At 28.8% G+C, this 18,505-nt stretch overlaps 3 protein-coding genes across 3 annotated transcripts; 2 read left to right on the plus strand and 1 right to left on the minus strand.

Moving 5' to 3' along the window:
- Positions 1-3,550: 3,550 nt before the first annotated feature.
- Positions 3,551-4,392, plus strand: LOC124924813 (protein SHI RELATED SEQUENCE 3-like). Its single transcript, XM_047464803.1, has 2 exons — positions 3,551-3,848; positions 4,013-4,392. Exons 1-2 carry the CDS (start codon positions 3,551-3,553, stop codon positions 4,390-4,392), a joined length of 678 nt encoding a protein of 225 aa, XP_047320759.1.
- Positions 4,393-8,390: 3,998 nt separating this feature from the next.
- Positions 8,391-10,467, minus strand: LOC124925545 (cysteine protease RD19A-like). Its single transcript, XM_047465579.1, has 3 exons — positions 9,966-10,467; positions 9,758-9,877; positions 8,391-9,235 (listed from the first exon to the last, which is right to left on the minus strand). The coding sequence occupies exons 1-3, from the start codon at positions 10,413-10,415 to the stop codon at positions 8,705-8,707; spliced, it is 1,101 nt and encodes a 366-aa protein (XP_047321535.1). The 5' UTR covers positions 10,416-10,467; the 3' UTR covers positions 8,391-8,704.
- A 3,033-nt stretch (positions 10,468-13,500) lies between these two features.
- LOC124927679 (uncharacterized protein At4g22758-like) lies at positions 13,501-14,444 on the plus strand. Its single transcript, XM_047468134.1, has 2 exons — positions 13,501-14,042; positions 14,119-14,444. Exons 1-2 carry the CDS (start codon positions 13,811-13,813, stop codon positions 14,310-14,312), a joined length of 426 nt encoding a protein of 141 aa, XP_047324090.1. The 5' UTR covers positions 13,501-13,810; the 3' UTR covers positions 14,313-14,444.
- The last annotated feature ends 4,061 nt before the right edge of the window (positions 14,445-18,505 follow it).

Raw genomic sequence — 18,505 nt, forward strand, 5'->3', positions numbered from 1 at the left:
ACTTTTTTTCTTTTTTTATTAAATGAATATTTTCAAAAATAAATAATAATAATAATAATAATAATATTGGCCTCGTCTATTTTTGAACTTTTATAATTTGAGAAATTTAATATGACACTCATATATAGTCATAAGCTTCAATTTTGAGAGTTCTTAATCATAATCGAACATTAAATCTTTATTCTCTTATACAAAACTATTCACTTAGGTTAATAAACCTAAAATATATTAGATTTGTATTGGATTTGTCTTAGGTTCATTTTCTCGATATTTATTTCGGAAAATTTAATTACATTTATTTTGGATTTTTTTTCTTATATCAAATTAACTCCCCTAAATTAATTTTTTTATTTTTTTAGATTATTATTATTATTATTATTATTATCTAGCTCAAAGTCTTCATGTGAAATTAAATCATCCTTAACTCTTAATATTGGCTAGTAGTGTTTTGGACATGTCTTGATAAAGAAAATGAGAGGTCATTATATAGAAGTAGATGAAATTTCTTATTAATTTAGTTGTGGATGCATCACCCTTGGGAGGAAGAAACTGTTTGCCCCTTTTTTTTATTTAACAAATCCTCTCCTTGGATGATAATGAACATGGTATGATCCTCCTCAACAGCTGAGGATTTATTTTTTCTTTGGATGCTTATTCTCTTTTTTTTTTTTTGAAAAAAATAAAACTTCTCATTAATCACCCGTCTACTACTGCTAAGAAGATCTTATTATTCTCTTCTTTTTTAAAAGTGAGATTACTAAGGAAGTATGTGAAATACACGTTTTGTGGTGGGAAAATAAACCAGATCATATAACTCATTAACATCTTGTTATGATTTGAGATTTTGTTAGGGTTTAGAAACCTTATTAGTATTAAAATTATGAAAAGTTGATTATTTGTGTGAAAACACTTAAAATTATATTAATTAAGAGAAATGATTAGGTGAGGGAATTTGGTGAGGGAATGACGTGGCATAATCTTATTCGCTGAAAAAATCAAATAATTTCTCTTTTTTCTCTCTTTCCTCTCACTTTTACATTTTCCAACAAATAAAGTGATGCCACGTCATTCCCTCACCAAATTCTCTCACCAAATTCCCTCCCTCTATCACTCCTCATTAATTAATATAGAATGAAAATTACTATTTAAAAAAAAAGTAAATGATATATTAGTATTTTAGTTGATGAGATTATAAAAGAATAAAGAAATAGGATAAATTGGATAATGAGTTATTTAAGATTACTCAAATAACCCAATTCAAAATAGATCAGCTAGTTTGATATTGGTTTATTTTTGAAAAAAATTATCCAAAATTTAATATTTTTTATTTATTTTTTACTTCGGACGCGTTTAATTTTGAGCGTTCATTTGTGTAATAATTTATAACAGTTTTGTGGAATAAAATAACTTAAAAAATAATAATCAAATATATTTTGTGTTTAAACACAATTTTCTCGTTACATCCCTTATCTAACTAAATAAACTGGAACGAATAATATAAGTTGAATTATATTAAATATATCTGAGAATAAATTAAATAAACTAAAACGAATAAGTTAGTACAAACTAAATTAATATCACTCATTTTATCCACCAAAATACTTTATATATTTAATATTTCTTTTTCATCTTTCAATCTCATCTATTTAAAAAATGAGAGGGTAACTAAACTTAAGAAAATTAATTTGTACAAAAATAGTCTTTGAACAGAATTTTTATCCAAAGCTCAGATAAAACTAAAAAAAATGTTCCGAAATCAAACAATCAAACTTAGAGCTCGTTTGATGAAAGGGTTTTTGTGATAAAATTCAATTTTTATCTCAAAACACAAACATCTTATCAACCATGAAATCAAATAATTTTATTATTTAAATACCAAAATTATCCTCTGATTTTATCCTCCCTCTAAACCATCATTCTCTCACTTATGCCTTGTTTGAGGAAGGTGTTTTTTGGATTTTGTCTAGGTTTTATCAAAAAAACCTTTGATAAAAAGTAGGAAAAAACTGGTTTTTAAAATTTGAAGACTAATTTACCCTTTGACTTTAAAAGATATGGTGTAGGTGAGAGAATGATGGTTTAGAGAGAGAAGATAAAATTAGAGGGTAATTTTGATATTTAAATGATAAAATTATTTGATTTGATGGTTGATAAGATGTTTAAGTTTTGGGATAAAAACTGGATTTTATCCCAAAAACCCCTTCATCAAACGAGGTCTTACACCATATCCTCTAAAGTTAAAGGATAAATTAGTCTTCAAATTTTAAAAATTAGTTTTTTCCTAGTTTTACCAAACAAATGTTCTTAAAACTAAAACCAGGTAAAACCCAAAAAACTCTTTCCTCCCTAGGGACATGAAATAATTCAAATCTGAGGTTCCCCTCAATATATTTTAAGGAAACCACTAGTTGGATGATTCTTAATTAATGATATCTAGTTAAATATCACTTAGGGTTTCTTATAATGAATTGGTAAAAAATAAATCATCTTCAAGTGCTTATAAGAGTAGAGAAGTTGAGATCTATATATATATATTGGCTAGCTAGGGTTTCTATAACTTGTCAAAGACTTGCCTAAAAGAAAATTATGTAACAAGGTTTTTTTGTTTAACTTATATTATCCAGTGGTTGCGACGCCGTGGACCTATACTCCGGCTAGGGGAACCAATGAAGCTCGAGATCGATCCGTTTTATCGCTGGCTCGATCTCTGTCTGGATGATGTTTTCAAGTCTGAAGAGTAAAATAAGAAAAATAGGGAAACGGTTATGTGATGAATGAACATATCTTTCACTGTTTATAATTAATATATATATATATATATATATAGCTGTAAAACAAGTACTTCTCGGGACTTACCGTTGCCTCGAGCCACTCAAATTAAAAGTAGCATGCTTTCCTCTTTAGTAAAAAAGAAAAAAGAAAAAAAAAAGATTTTTCTCAATTAATTAATTAATTAATTATTAACAACATAATTTCCTTAATTGCTTGCTTAATTGCCTTCCTATCAAACCAAGCTTCATCCATCACCTTATAATATACATAGTACGTTTGTCCGTACCCACATATCATATATATCCCTTTATTATTTTTCATTTCCTCCAATTTTTTTTTTAATTTTTTTTTTAAAAAAAAATCCTCCTAATTCTATAAAGTTGTTGTCTCTGTAAAAGCTATCTCTCTCTATAGAAAGACCAGACAAGAACTAGTCTGCTAGTGATAGTAGCTAAAGCTAAGGTAGCGAGTCACAAAACGAATTCACTCACTGATCCACAAAGACAAACAACAATGTCACCAAATTATTAATCAAACATTAATCCATCCATTCGACAGTAGTACCCCCCTTTGTCACTCACAATGATCTATTTATCTTCATCAACATCATCATAAATGCTTTTACTTTGTCTATGTCGGAATCACCACTAAATTTGCTAGCTTCATCACATCCCTAGCTAGCTAGCTAAGCTAACTAACATCCAAATGAAAACCCATCTAAGATCTCCCCTAGTTTAACCACCTTGTTCTCTAGATTGAGAGATCAGAAATTAAGAACATGATGATGATGAGTAATAGAGTTGGAGGTGGTAGTGGAAGTGGAAGTGGAGCTTCAAGGTGTCAGGATTGTGGTAACCAATCAAAGAAGGATTGCGTATACATGAGATGCAGAACTTGCTGTAAAAGTCGAGGGTTTCAGTGCCAAACTCATGTCAAGAGCACTTGGATTCCTGTCTCACGTCGTCGTCCAAGACTTCACCATCACCATCTTCTCTCTCCTCTTCCTCATCCTTCTTCTTCTTCAAACCCTAAAAGACACAGAGACAGTCATCTCTCTCCTCCTCCTCCTCCCTCAGGTATGTATGTCCATACATACAATGATTTCAGTGCCCCCATATCATTTGCGTGAGATGAGGGAATTAATTAAGTCTCATTCATCTTGCAGCTTTATTTCTTTTTAATTTCTTCATATCATTAAATATTCTGAACCTTAATTAATATATAATATACATATATTTAGGGCAAGAAATGGCTGAGGAAGATCATCTTCCTAGTGAAGTAAACACCAAGGCAACATTTAGATGTGTTAGAGTAAGTTCAAATGACAATGAGCTTGATCAATATGCTTATCAGACGGCTGTAAACATAAAAGGTCATCTCTTCAAGGGTATACTCTATGATCAAGGCCGTGAATCATCTCATCATCATCATCATCAGAGACAACAACATAATTTCAACCATAATAATGTTCAAACCTCGTCTAATAATTATCAACCGTTCATTATGTTACAACAACAACAACAAAAGAGTCATCATCATACAAATGATCAAGCCACAACAATAGCATATCCAAGTCCCTTCAATGCATTTATGCCAGGTACTAATTTAACCCATCTCTAATTAAACAATCACATAGAAGAATTAAAAGAGAATTAGAAAGAAAATAATTGATGATGATGATGATGATCTTATGAATTAATTATTATATATTATATGATATGTTTAATTAATTGTTGATAATGATGGGCCTAGATTGGCATGTGCATTGATTTAATTAATAGTAGATCAATCGAGGCTGTTTGCTTAATTATTGGGTGTTTATTAATCAACTTCAATTAAATCTATCTTTTCCCGATAATCCGTCTCCTTGCCGGAAGACATGTCTATCCATTTGCCCACTTATTTCTTTATATTTATATTTATATATAATTATTCTCAACAATATTGATATATATACTTGCGCATGCCTTTCAATTCACATCAAAATCACTCTCAATCTGTCACTTTTCTTTAGAGAAATATGAAGTTATTTACCAGTAGTAATTAAATCTTATATTCTTTATAATACCCACTAAATGTTTGATCATGATCATGAAGATTGAGGAAAAAGTAATTAAAGGATGACTTTGATTTGATCTCCTTACTATGAGATATATTCATTTATTTGATGTTTCGCTGTCTTCCATTATGTTATTAGTTCATAGAAATTTATTTACCTTTAGTTTGTCTATAATAATATTTCGGAATTTTAGTTATATATATATATATATACTTGTCTTATTTGAAATTAAACTATTTGGATACTTTTTATTATTTTTTTATTGATCAACTGTAAATATATACTAAAGTCATGATTTGTCATTACAAAATCAATTAGTCATAACATATATAGTTTTCATACATTAATCAAAATACAATCATAAATGAAAATTATCAAATTAAAAGAAATTGTAAAAAAAAAAAATCAAATCGTTTAGAATTGAAGTAAACATGAGACTGAACTCTTTTGTCTACACATGCACAATTAGATCTCGATCTTTCTTTTTACTATGATAGTTCCCGTTGCTATAGAAATTGTGCATCTCATATTTGAACTTTGATTTTACTCTCTACATTGGATCATTTCTTATCTTTATCAGTCAGCATCAAAGTTCTTATCAAGGTTCTCATTATCTTTGAATTTCTCCTCTTGATACACATCAACTTTATCCACGCACCTTTAATATGTTTGGTGTTCGCATCGTATTTTGTGGTGGAGGAACCCTAGACACCTTCTTGATTATCTGTTGGCAATTATGCATCGACCATGATGGGTCAAGGCTCCTCAAAAGGAATTGGTTCACGATTGCCAACATTGGTGTATCTACCAAAATAAGGTGATTCCAAGACACTCAACATTCACATTAGTCACATATGGGGTGGCCAAAGTGTTCTCCACCCCATGATCCATGTGACATTAGTCTCCTTCATGTTAGATAGGTCAGAGTGTCTCATTAGGTCAAACACGTACATGGTGACCATTGTGTCGTCCTTCGCGCGTTCTTGATTGGCCGGTTTCTCCATATTTCACTTATCACTCTTTTTAATCGAATGATAAAGTTATAAGAGAACCTCTACTTTTATATACTTAATATTATATATTTATTATAAAATAAAAAATTGAAAAAATAGGTTAATTTGATCACTTTGCCTATATTTGTATGATCCTTTATATATGTATCCCTTTTAAAAACACTCCTTTCCAGAGTTGAATTTGAACTTGAACGAAAATGCATCTAAAAATTTATTTGAAAACACATTCGAATATTGATTTAGATATATTCATACGTTAGGTCAGTTCCAACTTCAATATTTTCTAAGGATTTTCTTTTCATTATGTGTATATATATATTTTCCATAAAAATATCATCTTCATCCTTCAAACTACCTGCATTAAATGGATCATACACGCGTTTGTATATATATATCATTACCCCTAGAGTTTGCAATTCTAGTATGACTTACACTTTCAAGTTGTCTATCTTATTGATCGCGACAATTTCATCTCAATCTTAGTGTTGAATGATATTCATGTGTAATTAAAGTACATAATTTCAAAAATAAAAACAATGATTTTTTTTTTGTTTTGTTTGAGAGATAAAACAATTTTCAAACAAGGAGCTAGGTTAACTATTTAAACACGTAATCGTGAAGATCGACAATACGTGTAAGAAAAGAATCTTCTCATAAACAGTACAAGAATTTGGCAGTACATTTAAAATTAATAAATATTTGTCACATGCATGCCACTTTTGTTAAGCTCCCACTATACTTTGTGATTGAACCTTTTAGAATCTTTCACTAATTATATATATAGTGAGTGATCAAATATGGAAACACACAAAGAAGAAACTTAAGCTATTAAGGCATCATTAGTGTCTGGCCCATTTGAGACCTAGCTAATCAAATACAAATAATTATTTTCAAATAATCACATCATGCTAATAATATTTATCTCTCCCCTTTTTACAGGTTTTATAGATTTTTATAAAAAAAAATGCTTTAATGTACTGCTAAGAAGATATTTGAAGATTATTTTTAAAAAAAAATGAGCTAGGTGGGCATCTTGTATGTGTTAATTCATTGTACCTAGCCTATCTTAGCTAGCTTATTATAAACTAATAATTTATGGAGTTGAAAGGCAGTAAACAAAGTATGCATTAGCATATATAAAAGCTAATTAATACAATAATTAATTATTAATAGTTTGATTGATTATGATGCTAAAGGCACATCCCCACACTAATTACCCCCAAAAGAAAAAGGTTGATATATACTTTCTTCTTTCTCACTACAAAATATAAGTGACCAAAAATCCCCACATCCCAAAAGAGGGAATATATACTTAATACTTTGGTAGATGAAATATTATTATTAAATGAACAAATTAAAGTATGTTCAAAAGTGATCAGATGCATGCATGCAGCTTCAGCCAGACATTAATCAACCTAAGTTTCCCTTTAAATATTTATACATAATTCACCCTTTTAACAGGTAGACTGTTATTGATTCTTCATTCTCATCAGAATTTTGAGTTATTTTTAGTGTGTTTGGTTGTAAGTTTTCTCGTTTTTGTCGAGGATAGGTGATGTTATATGTAGTTTGAGTGAAACATTATGTCATAAGTTGATGGGTACATCACCGTTTGGTTGCGATCTTCGCGATTAATTAGAATCTCTCCTCAAATTTGTCTATTTATGTTCATACATGTAAATACTAAATATTCCTTATTTTTGTTGCTGACATGTCTGCCACATCAGTAGTCCAAATAGGATTTTGAAGAACAGGGGCGCCAATCTTATGTTTGATAAATTACATGATGAGATTATCTCTTTTATTTCTTTCTTTATTTAGTTCAAATTCCTAATTCTCTACTAAATATTATTGATTGGGTGAATTTAATTTCATATGAAGGATGTTGAAGAAAGGGAGATTGGTGAAGAAAAGGCATCATGAAGTTGTTTGTTTCTGAATCCATTGTATTCATGAACAGATAAACAAGCACCCAGACCTGGCCTGGCTTGTTTGTGAAGAAGGTCATGATCTTCCAGCTTTCCAAAAGGATGTGTATATCTGGAAGACCTAGAATTAGCATTCACTGTTCTTATCGGATTATCTGTATTTTAAGTTGAAAATCTAACATGTTTTCTTCAATTCATGGATGTATAATGGAATAGAGTGATCTACTATATTGTATTTCACTCAATTCAATCTAAGCTAATAATCAAATTCTTTTATATCCCACTAAGCTCATTTTCGAATTTAATTTGTTGACGTGAAATCGTGGTAACTTTTTTCAATTTAGTTTTCCCTAGTTCTGAGTTTACCAATTCGTCGTTATTTTCATTTGTTCTATAATTCTTATCCTATGAAAAAATCTTTATGTTGGAATTTGAATAACAATGAATAAAATAATGTGTACACAAAATGAAGCATAGTAGTTAATAGAGTAGATCATGATAAAAATAAATTCACTTTTTTAACTGGTTTCAAATAGGGTCATTAATACAACCACTTTGCATAAAAGGGTAATAAATTGATTGGGTAAAACATATTTTTGATGATTCATAAGCATATCACATAAACAGAGAAATTAACATAAGAACAAGACATTTCTTGTTTCACAACATTCAGCCAGATTAAAAAGGACAGCATAGATGGTGTTTTGTCACAACTGAAATAAGAAATAATCATAAATAGAGACATTTCATGCTACAAGACAGAAGACACTCACCCAAATCCATCATAAATCATGGTGTGTGTGTTTCTTTCTTGAATTAGCTTTGTCAATAACACTTACTAATAAAACTACTGCCTTTTCATTTTTTCTTCTTTTTTATGTACACTACCAGCAGTAGGGGCAATAATAGTAGCCTGCAACACTCCCACATACTTACTGTGTGGTTGCGGTAGAATGAACAGCAGCAACAGTCGAAACCAACGAGTCCACACCACATACGTTGCGTCCACGACAGATTTTGTAGTAACCCCCTTCACCCCAATTCTCTCCCCAAGAGTTCTTTATAATCCAATATGGCTTCTCCTTCATTCTGATGGGTGCATAGCCAGACGAACCATATCCAACCAACAGCACACCATGGTCTAGCCTCTTTGAACATATATATGGGCATGACACACCCCCAATATATGTCTGCATGTAAACTGCATTGATAGCCACTGCAAGAGGACCATTCTTAACAAGATTTGCAGCAATTTGATCCTCATCCAGAGAGACCACACTGAAGTTGGCTACAGAAGCAGCAATCTTTTTCTTGTCGAATTTGCACGCTCCTCCATCTTTTCCAGTGTAAGGATAGTCTTTCTCACGCATAAGCCCTCCATTCTTGAACGCATACTCAAATGCACTGTTCATCAACCCACCCCTACAACCAGAGTCACAAGATCCTGCCTCCTCTGGGTCACACTGCATATAATTTCAGTAAACCATTAACACTCCAAGATCTATCTATCCTTTCTTGTTGAGTTTAATTTTTCTGTTTTTTGATGTTCCAACAGGTATTTAATTTGATTCTAACCAGTTAAACCAATTTAAGGGCTTATTTGATGCAGGGTTATTTGAAAAAGTGTCTATTTGAGGTTAAATAAGTAAAATATCATTTGTACTTGAATGATGAAGTGATTGATTATGGGTTATTTGGATTATAATCCTTCATCAAACAAGGTGAAGATTACAATAATCCTCTCTCAAACTTTTTAGGTTATAAACCAAGCACATAGAGGATATGTCTTAACAACTTGCAAACATATTTGACCTAAATGGAATCAGGTTCTTAACCTGGACGTGTCTTCCTTGAATTCTAAATCAAAAACTTAAATCAAATAAAGGGAATGATTCCTAAACTTAAAATGATAAGTCAAAAGGCATAATTTTGTGATGAGTTTGACATACAAGAATCAAAATGAACAGAGTAAATAGAATTCAAACCTCATGGTCACAATCGACAAGCTGTTGTTCGCTAAGACTCACTAGCTTCCCTGTTGAGAGAAAATGTGCACCTTCCAAAGCACCGGTTGTGCTAAATGACCAACAAGATCCACAAGAACCCTAATAATCAACATCAGTTAAACCAAATATCAGATATAAGTCAACATAGATCCAATCCCAAACTAAACATAGTCAACTAAAACAATACCTGATTTTTAACAGGAGTAACAGCTCCATGATCTCTCCAATCTAAATCCTCAGGAAGATCTTTAGTAGGAAGGATCGGCGCCTTATTAGCATCGGATGGAAGTTTCAACCTCTTTAAACCGAGATAATTCTGCCGGAACTCAGCAGATGTCAAATCAGAGAACTGAGTGACACCATGGACCGCAGATGGGTCCAAACTCTGGTGTCGTTTAGCTCGGCGCAAGTTAGACTTGAAGACCGACAATCGATAATCGTGTTCCTCCGCAGTAGCATACGACTTTCCAAACTTGGTTTTGAATAGACTAAAATGATGTTCATCGTTTAACAACTCGTTATCATCGACTACCTGCCGAATCAAGAAATCGTCGCCGCCGACGACATCGTCGGCGAATACAGATGAGGTGACGGCGAGAAGAGAGAAGATGAAGAGGAGAGAGAAGAGATTATCCATGGCGTGTTAAGAAAGCAGATAGGGTTTGTAGAATGAACGGAATGTGTATCTATATTTATATACATAGAGATGGGGAAGATGATGTATATATCTACCAGTCGTATTGCTATTATCTACTAAAAGGTTACTTACGGGAGGAGGCAACAATAACCAATAGAAATTTGACACGTAAAGGAAGATTATTCGTGCCGAAATGGTATTTGATAAAATATATATTTTGTTGCTTAATAAGTTAATAGATAGGGTTTAGTTTTATATTGGTGTGGAAAAGGAACAAATATATAGAAGTCCCTGAACTTTAATAAATTAAATCAATGTTTTCAAATTAATACAAATCAGTCTAGGAGGTAACTTTCGAAAATTATTTTGGCAAATAATAAAAAAAGTAGTGATCTATTATTTTATATATCAAATTATTTGGATGGGACATAAATATTTTATTTATGTCTGTTTTTTTATTATTATTTATTTATTTATGTTTTAGTGGACACTTTTACAAATAATTAATTTAATATAATATTTAGTATACTTAATTTATTTAAATTCTCTTAAAATTAATTTGAGATAAAATAATATAATATTTATCATAAATTATTTTATTTTATTTATTTTAGCCTTAAATTATTTTATTTTATTTATTTTGACTTTAAATTATTTTATTTATTTTGGCCTTGATCTAATTAATTAAGATTAATTAATACAATAATTATTTTAATTAATTTTTATTTTGGTATTAATTTTAATTATTTTAATTTATTTATACAAAAATAATTATTTAAAATTTATAAATTAGAATAATAAAATTTTAGTACTTATAGACTAGTAGCATTTTTTATCTCTTTAATTTATTATTATATATAAAAAATTATTATTATAACAAATTTTTATATAAATAAAAAAAACTTTATATTCTTAGTGTTTTATATTCTTATGTAGGTAGGGGTGAAAAAATTACCGATATTAAAGGTATATGAAAATACCTACCACAATATATTGAAAATATCAATTTTTAAGATATACCAAAAAAAAGGTAAGGCATGATACCATACATAAATTATTGGTACGGTAAAGATATGAGATTTTTAAAATTTTAGTATATCAAGAGATATACTGAAATAGTATTTATAAATTAAAATATATATATATATAATATTTATAAGGAAATAATTAAATATATTTGATATTAATTTAATTATAAAAATATATTTTTTGAATAATATTAAAATATAATTATATTAAAATATTGTTCAAAATATATGCCATCTCTATCTTATTAATGAGATTGATTTTTTTTTTTTAAGTTAATATGTTTTTTAAATATTAAAAGTATAATATCCAAAATTAAGGTATACTTAAATCAAGGTAAGTAATTGTATGAATTTTTTATACTTAAATTAAGGTATATCGAAATCAAGGTATACCGAAATCAAGGTAAGGTAAATGTATGCATTTTTTTAATACCGAAATTTTAGGTAAAGTATAAAGTGTGAAAAAAACATTAAGGTATACCGTACAATCACCCTACCTGTAATTATATATATATATAATTTTTTTTATAATTTTAAATACATTTTTTAATTAATTTAATATATACAAATAAAGTGAACAAATTTATAATATTTTAATTATTTAATTTTTATTGTGCTCAATAATTTATTCTCTTCTATTTATTAAAAATTTAATTTTTAATAATTAAAATAATAATAAATTATAATGGTATAATACTTAATTAAAAATATTCACTCAATACTTTACCATTTTAATTAAATAGATTATACAATTAAATTAGATGACATTAATAAAATAAAATAAAATAAAATATATGTGTAAGAAAGCATACATCTTCTATATATTCAGAAACTAATAATATTCAATATAAATATATCTTAATTCACCAATACTCTTCAATACTAATATTTAATGTAAATTAAAAAAAAAACATTTAACGAAAATAAAAGAAAATACAGAAGACAATATATTTTAAAAATATACATTTAGATATTTTAATAATTTAATTTATTAACTCTTCTTTTTATTACCTATTTCAAAAATACATAAATAAATTAATAGATGAGGAAAATAATTAAATAATTTAAAAAAATTAAAAATTTAAAAATTTTATATTTATTTATTTTATTCTCTTATATATATTTATCAAATATACAAATATATTTTTAAATATATATATTTATACATTTTATAAATTAATTTATTATTCTCCCGGATATTACTCTAAAAAATATAATATATTTTAAAATATATTTATATATTTGTTATTTGACTTATTCTCTTTATTATTACTTTGATTTATTATTACCTTATTATTACTTTAAAAAATATAATATATTTTAAAATATATATTTATATATTTTGTTATTTAATTTGTTAAATCTCTTACTATTATTCTCAAGCATATATAAATAAATAAGTTTAATAAATAAATATATAAATATATATTACAAATTAATAGGTAAAAAAAATTATTAATATAGAGATGATAATATATTTTTTAATTTTTTTTTATTAGTTAGGAAGTCTTAATAACCCATCTATATTTTTAAATTATATATATATATATATATATATATATATATATATATTACTCAGATTATATATATATTTTAAAAATCTCATATATTTAGTAATAATTATTTTTGGTATTAATACCCTATCTTACCCTTTATATATTATATTATATATATATATACTCAAAAATAATATAATATAACCCATTTAGAAATATGTTTTTAAATATTCAAATAATAATAATTGACCAAAATATTAAAGTAATTTTACTTTAATTTAAAATCTGAGGATATATAGGAGAAAGAGAAAGCGTTATGGCCTCTCCCTTTTACTCTTTCTTTATTTATTTATCTTATAAATGTTATTTGATTATTGACTTTTTAAAAAATAAAGCAATATAAGAATCGGCATATAAATAACAATTATGATAATTTCCGAATAAAATAAAATAAAATAAAATAAAAATAATTAGGTGAGGTTGAGGCCCAAAACAGACCCAACTGGGTCTCGATTGAATCCGTCGGTCCTGTTCCTAATTTTCAGTTTACAGTTAATATTTGAAATAGGGATTTTTTGAAACCCTAATTCTGATTTTGATATAAATTAAGCAGACAGGCCTTTCCAATTCTACATCCTCTCTTCAGAGCTTCTTCTTCTTCGTTCTTCCTTGGTTGTGAATGTTAGAAATCCTTAGCAATCGGTTGATGATAACATCCTTCTCTTCGACCACGACGCTCAACATTCTGGCATCTCTTTTCTTCTCTGGTTCCTGCAAGGAAGGCTGGTACTACCGCTGCATCGGCCTTGACCCCTGAGATCGATCGATCGATCAATCCATCTCTCTCGATCTATCTCTCCTGATTCTGAAAATGTTTCTTCAAAAGCAGCAGCAGAAGAAGAAGAGTAACAGCAACCGTCTCTTGGTAAGCATCACTGTTCTCGGAAGCGCCGGTCCGATCCGGTTTGTTGTCAATGAGGAAGATATCGTTTCTGCGGTAATCGAGATCGCTTTGAAGAACTACGCTAAGGAGGGTCGTTTTCCAGTTATTGGATCTTATTCTGATGATTTCATTCTCTACTGCTCTTTTTACGGAACTGATGGTAATTGATTTGTTTCAACACTAGTTTCTTTTTTGATTCACAAACAATTAACTGGATTTTTTTTATGAATATTCAGCTTTAGATCCATTGATGAAAATTGGATCTGCTGGTGTGAGGAATTTCATGCTTTTCAAGAAGCCATCTCCTCAAGTGGAGGGATTTGATGAAGATCAAGTGAAGAAACAAGAAATTGATGCATCTCGGAAGAGGAATGGTGGAATTAAGAGTTGGTTCAATAAATCTCTCAATCTTAAGGTCTCTAGCCATTAGTTTTTCATTGAATTTTGTTCTTAATTTCAGTTTCAGAGATTTAGGGTTTTATCTCTGATTCTCCATAGTTATAAGAAATAATGTTTCTGGTTATATGCTTGAAATGGCGAATTATAATAAATTTTGTATTCATTCTCAAATTTAAACAATTTTAGCATAAATCATCTTTTTTTTTTAAGTGTTTGTTTTAAAATAATAATTTCGTAATCAGTCTTATTTTTAAGGGGTTTGGATTAAAAACACAATTTATATTATTAGATATAATTAAAATATATATATATAATTAAAATATAATTCAAAATATTATTTCATTTAAATATTAAATAATAAGTTAATAAGATATTTAAAATAAAAATAAATTTAAAAAATCCCAATTTTAAAAATAAATAAATAAAAATTCAAACCCAGCTCTATAGGGAAATTTGAGGAGATGGTTTTTTTTTGTCTCGCAACCTAATTTTTTATTTTTCAAAAAATTTTAATTATGTGCCTTTTACTTGTTTTTTCAAGCTCAATTTTTTATTTTTTAAAAAATTTTAATTATGAAATTTTTTTTTGGACGAAAATGTCCCTTATGCAATCGCGCTATTTAAATTCGCTAGCACTATTTAAATTATCTTAAATTATCTCTCTGCAAACGAAAATGCCCCTTATGCAATCGCGCTATTTAAATTCGCTAGCACTATTTAAATTATCTTAAATTATCTCTCTGCACAATTGTTTATTCACCCTATCAGTGAGGTCATTTGTTCAAATTTCCGGCTCTATATGCATTTATTCGGTTGTTGACAAAAAAAAAAATATTAAATAATATAATTAATATAAATTTATTTTAAAAAACTTATATTAACTATGTATATTAATTTTAAAAAATAAATAATAAATTATATATATTTTAATTCAACTGTTGAATATTTAATTATTAAAAAATATATTTTTAAAAGATAAATTCTAATTAAATTATATATATAAAAGATAACTTCTAATTAAATTATTTAATTAAGAAAATTTAATTTAAACCCTCCCTTCAATTTATACATTAGGCCCAAGGGCCTAGACAACAAGCTTAAATGAACTCAAGAAAGATAAGAAAAAGCCTGTTAAGGGCATTCTCAAAGTCAAAATCATTTTATATGTTTTAAACTTTTGAGAACTTATATTTTACTCGGTATTTAAAATAAAAACCTACTGAATTGTTTTCATTGGTTGTGGAACCTTGTTAGAACTTGAAAGTTTGCATTAATCTAGGTTTTGATTTGATTTATAAATATTTATTTAAATATATTACATAATATTATCTAAAATAAATCATTAAATATTAATATTAAACAAAAATACTTTAATTCAATTATTGTACGTATTTTTATAATCATTTGTATTTTCTTATTATTTTAATATAAAATCAAATATCTTTACGGTTAATCCTAAAATATTAACTTAAAAGCAATTAATTACCGATTCTTTGCTTGTAGGCAACCCTAAACCATACAAAATTCATGAGAAAACGTGTGTTCTAAATCACGTTAATTTGCTGCTACATAAATTAGATCTACAATAATTTTCAAATTTTGTTCTTAGACTTCTATTTCATATTTAATTATTCACTCTCACTTCTAAAGTTTTTTATTTCTTTCTTTTTTTTTTGGAAAAGTTATGATTTTTAACATTAGGGTTTTAAAAAATATATATATATTTGATAAGTATCTATGAATTTTAGGGGTGAAGTGGTGAACAAATGGTTAAATATAATCTGTTTTATTCATCCATAGTAGTATTGAGAATGTTTGGGTAATTCAATTTTTTGTTATATAATTGTTAAATAGATTTTTTTATTTTACTTTATTTTTATTTTGTTAACTTTTAATATATTATAATTTTGTATAAATCACTCATTTATACAAAAATAAAAATAAAAATATATATAGTTAATTTTTTTAATAATAATTTAATTTTTGTTTATAATAATATTTTATCTATCCAATGTCAATTTTAATTTACCAAATCAAATTTAAAAAAAAAAATCTCATTGCCTAAAGCCAAAAAAAAATGAGTACCTAAATATTGCAGATAAAATAAAAAATAATATATATTGTTATGAAATATGAAAAATATCTTTTATTTGGATATTTTGATAATCCTAATCAAATTCATATTTAATTGAATTCAATTCAATCCAAAATAACCCAATCCAACTTAATATTTTGGATTTGGTATGCTCACCCTAATGAATTCCCAAATATTGCTAATAAAAATATAGTAATTAGATTTAATACTATTTTAAAGCATCTTTATATATATATATATATATATATATATATATATATATGAAATTGATAAAAATTAATTTTTTTATTGTTCCTCAGTTGACTTGTAAGTCTTGGAGAACAAAAATTGATGGTTTTCATTTAGTTATTTATATTTGCAATTTACATTTACTTTTTATCAAAGTGTTAACCATACAGAATTTGAAATCCATTTACTTGCTTCTTTTCTTTCTCTTTTCGCAATTTATGTGCTTATTTCATATATATATATATATATGTAACTGTTAGCTCTTGATCAAGTGGGAAGAGACTAAGGTTGCTACTGAACCAGTGATACGTTTAAAATCTTTAGTTCAAAACATTGTAGCACAAGATCAATGTTTTTTTATGTTGATTTGATATCCTTAAATATACAATTTATCGGGGAGATGGCATAAAGCGAAATATGACGAAAAACACTTGCTTATACATGGTAAGTGTTACAACCATAATCGGAAGGGTTCGATCTTGACAGGATTGCGGAATGCCAGGACCGAGCAGATGCCTAAGTCCGGTTGAGTGCGTGCGACCTAGGCACAAAAGGGTGGCAACGGCTAGTACATTGCGAAGATGCGCGGGAAAGAATTGGAGCTGACTTGTGACGGTTTTAAGAAGACCTGGAAAAGTCGGCATCATGGGTAGTTTTGGCAGAAATGTCGGGAGCAGTTGGGATGAATGGAAAACGTAGGTTTAGTGGACGGTTACAGCCCACTACCCACGTCCAGCAGCTCAGCAGCAAGTAGGACCGATGGAAGAACGTGATACTGAAGTAGTGGGGCAGTTGAGACCCACGATCTGCAATAACTGCTAGCCGGTTTTCCCCACTCTGCGAAGTGGGTCATTTTCCTTAAGAATGTTGTAATCCGAGGGCTATAAATACCTCTTGAGCTGCACAAGGATGTTTAGTATGTTTTGGTAGATAAATACCTACAACTAGTGAGAGTCCGTTTTGTGTGCAACCAAGAGAGTTTGTAGCCTCTTTATAAATCGTATTTGTGAGTAAATAAGAATTATAAAGTTGGGCGTGGCCGTACCTTGTGTCTCTTTTACTTTCTGTTCGTTATATTGCTTATTGGTGTTTGGCTGTTTGTTTTGGTGTGCAAAACAAGCCTCATAAGGGGTGAAAAATATAATAAAAACCGCTGCGAAATAATCCCATGGAGGAACACTATAGCCATCTGGAATGTGTGTTCAAGAAGCTGAGAGAACACCGTCTCTACATTAATAAAGAAAAGTGTGATTTCTGCAGAGACAAGATTTCTTTCCTTGGGCATGTGATAAGCCAAGGAGAGATTTCCATGGATCAGACAAAGGTGAAAGCGGTCACAAATTGGTCCGCCCCGACAAGAGTCACAGAATTACGTTCGTTTTTTGGTCTGGCTAATTATTACAGGAGATTCATCCAAGGGTACTCCCGAATAATTGGTCCCCTCACGGATTTGTTGAAGAAAGATCAAAACTTTGAGTGGTCTCAAGGTTGCAGTAACACTTTTGAGACACTCAAACGGGCAGTCGCGTCGGAACCAGTGTTGAAACTCTCAAGGTTTGAGAAACAATTTGAAGTGCACACGGATACATCGGACCGGGCCCTTGGTGGGGTCTTAATGAAGGAAAAACATCCAATCGCATTTGAAAGTCGAAAGTTCAAGGACGTAGAGACAAGGTACTCAACGCATGAAAAAGAGATGGTTGCAGTCATACACTGCCTGGAGGCATGGAGACACTATCTACTTGGAACTAAATTCGTGGTAGTGACAGACAATGTAGCCAACACGTATTTCAGGTCGCAAAAGAAACTGTCTCTTAAGTAGGCAAGATGGCAAAAGTTTCTAAGCGAATTCGATTTTCAGTGGGTGCACAAGCCGGGTAAACACAACGAAGTGGCAGACG

The sequence above is a fragment of the Impatiens glandulifera genome, chromosome 2 (assembly GCF_907164915.1).
Source record: "Impatiens glandulifera chromosome 2, dImpGla2.1, whole genome shotgun sequence".
NCBI lineage: Eukaryota > Viridiplantae > Streptophyta > Magnoliopsida > Ericales > Balsaminaceae > Impatiens > Impatiens glandulifera.

Bases quoted from the DNA above. Each gene is read 5' to 3' on its own strand.
- LOC124924813 (XM_047464803.1), top strand. From the start codon at position 3,551: ATGATGATGATGAGTAATAGAGTTGGAGGTGGTAGTGGAAGTGGAAGT. The intron at 3,849-4,012 runs GTATGTATGTCC...ACATATATTTAG, and splicing joins TCCTCCTCCTCCTCCCTCAG to GGCAAGAAATGGCTGAGGAA.
- LOC124925545 (XM_047465579.1), bottom strand. From the start codon at position 10,415: ATGGATAATCTCTTCTCTCTCCTCTTCATCTTCTCTCTTCTCGCCGTC. The intron at 9,878-9,965 runs GTATTGTTTTAG...GTTGATTATTAG, and splicing joins TTACTCCTGTTAAAAATCAG to GGTTCTTGTGGATCTTGTTG. The intron at 9,236-9,757 runs GTTTGAATTCTA...AATTATATGCAG, and splicing joins TTGTCGATTGTGACCATGAG to TGTGACCCAGAGGAGGCAGG.
- LOC124927679 (XM_047468134.1), top strand. From the start codon at position 13,811: ATGTTTCTTCAAAAGCAGCAGCAGAAGAAGAAGAGTAACAGCAACCGT. The intron at 14,043-14,118 runs GTAATTGATTTG...ATGAATATTCAG, and splicing joins CTCTTTTTACGGAACTGATG to CTTTAGATCCATTGATGAAA.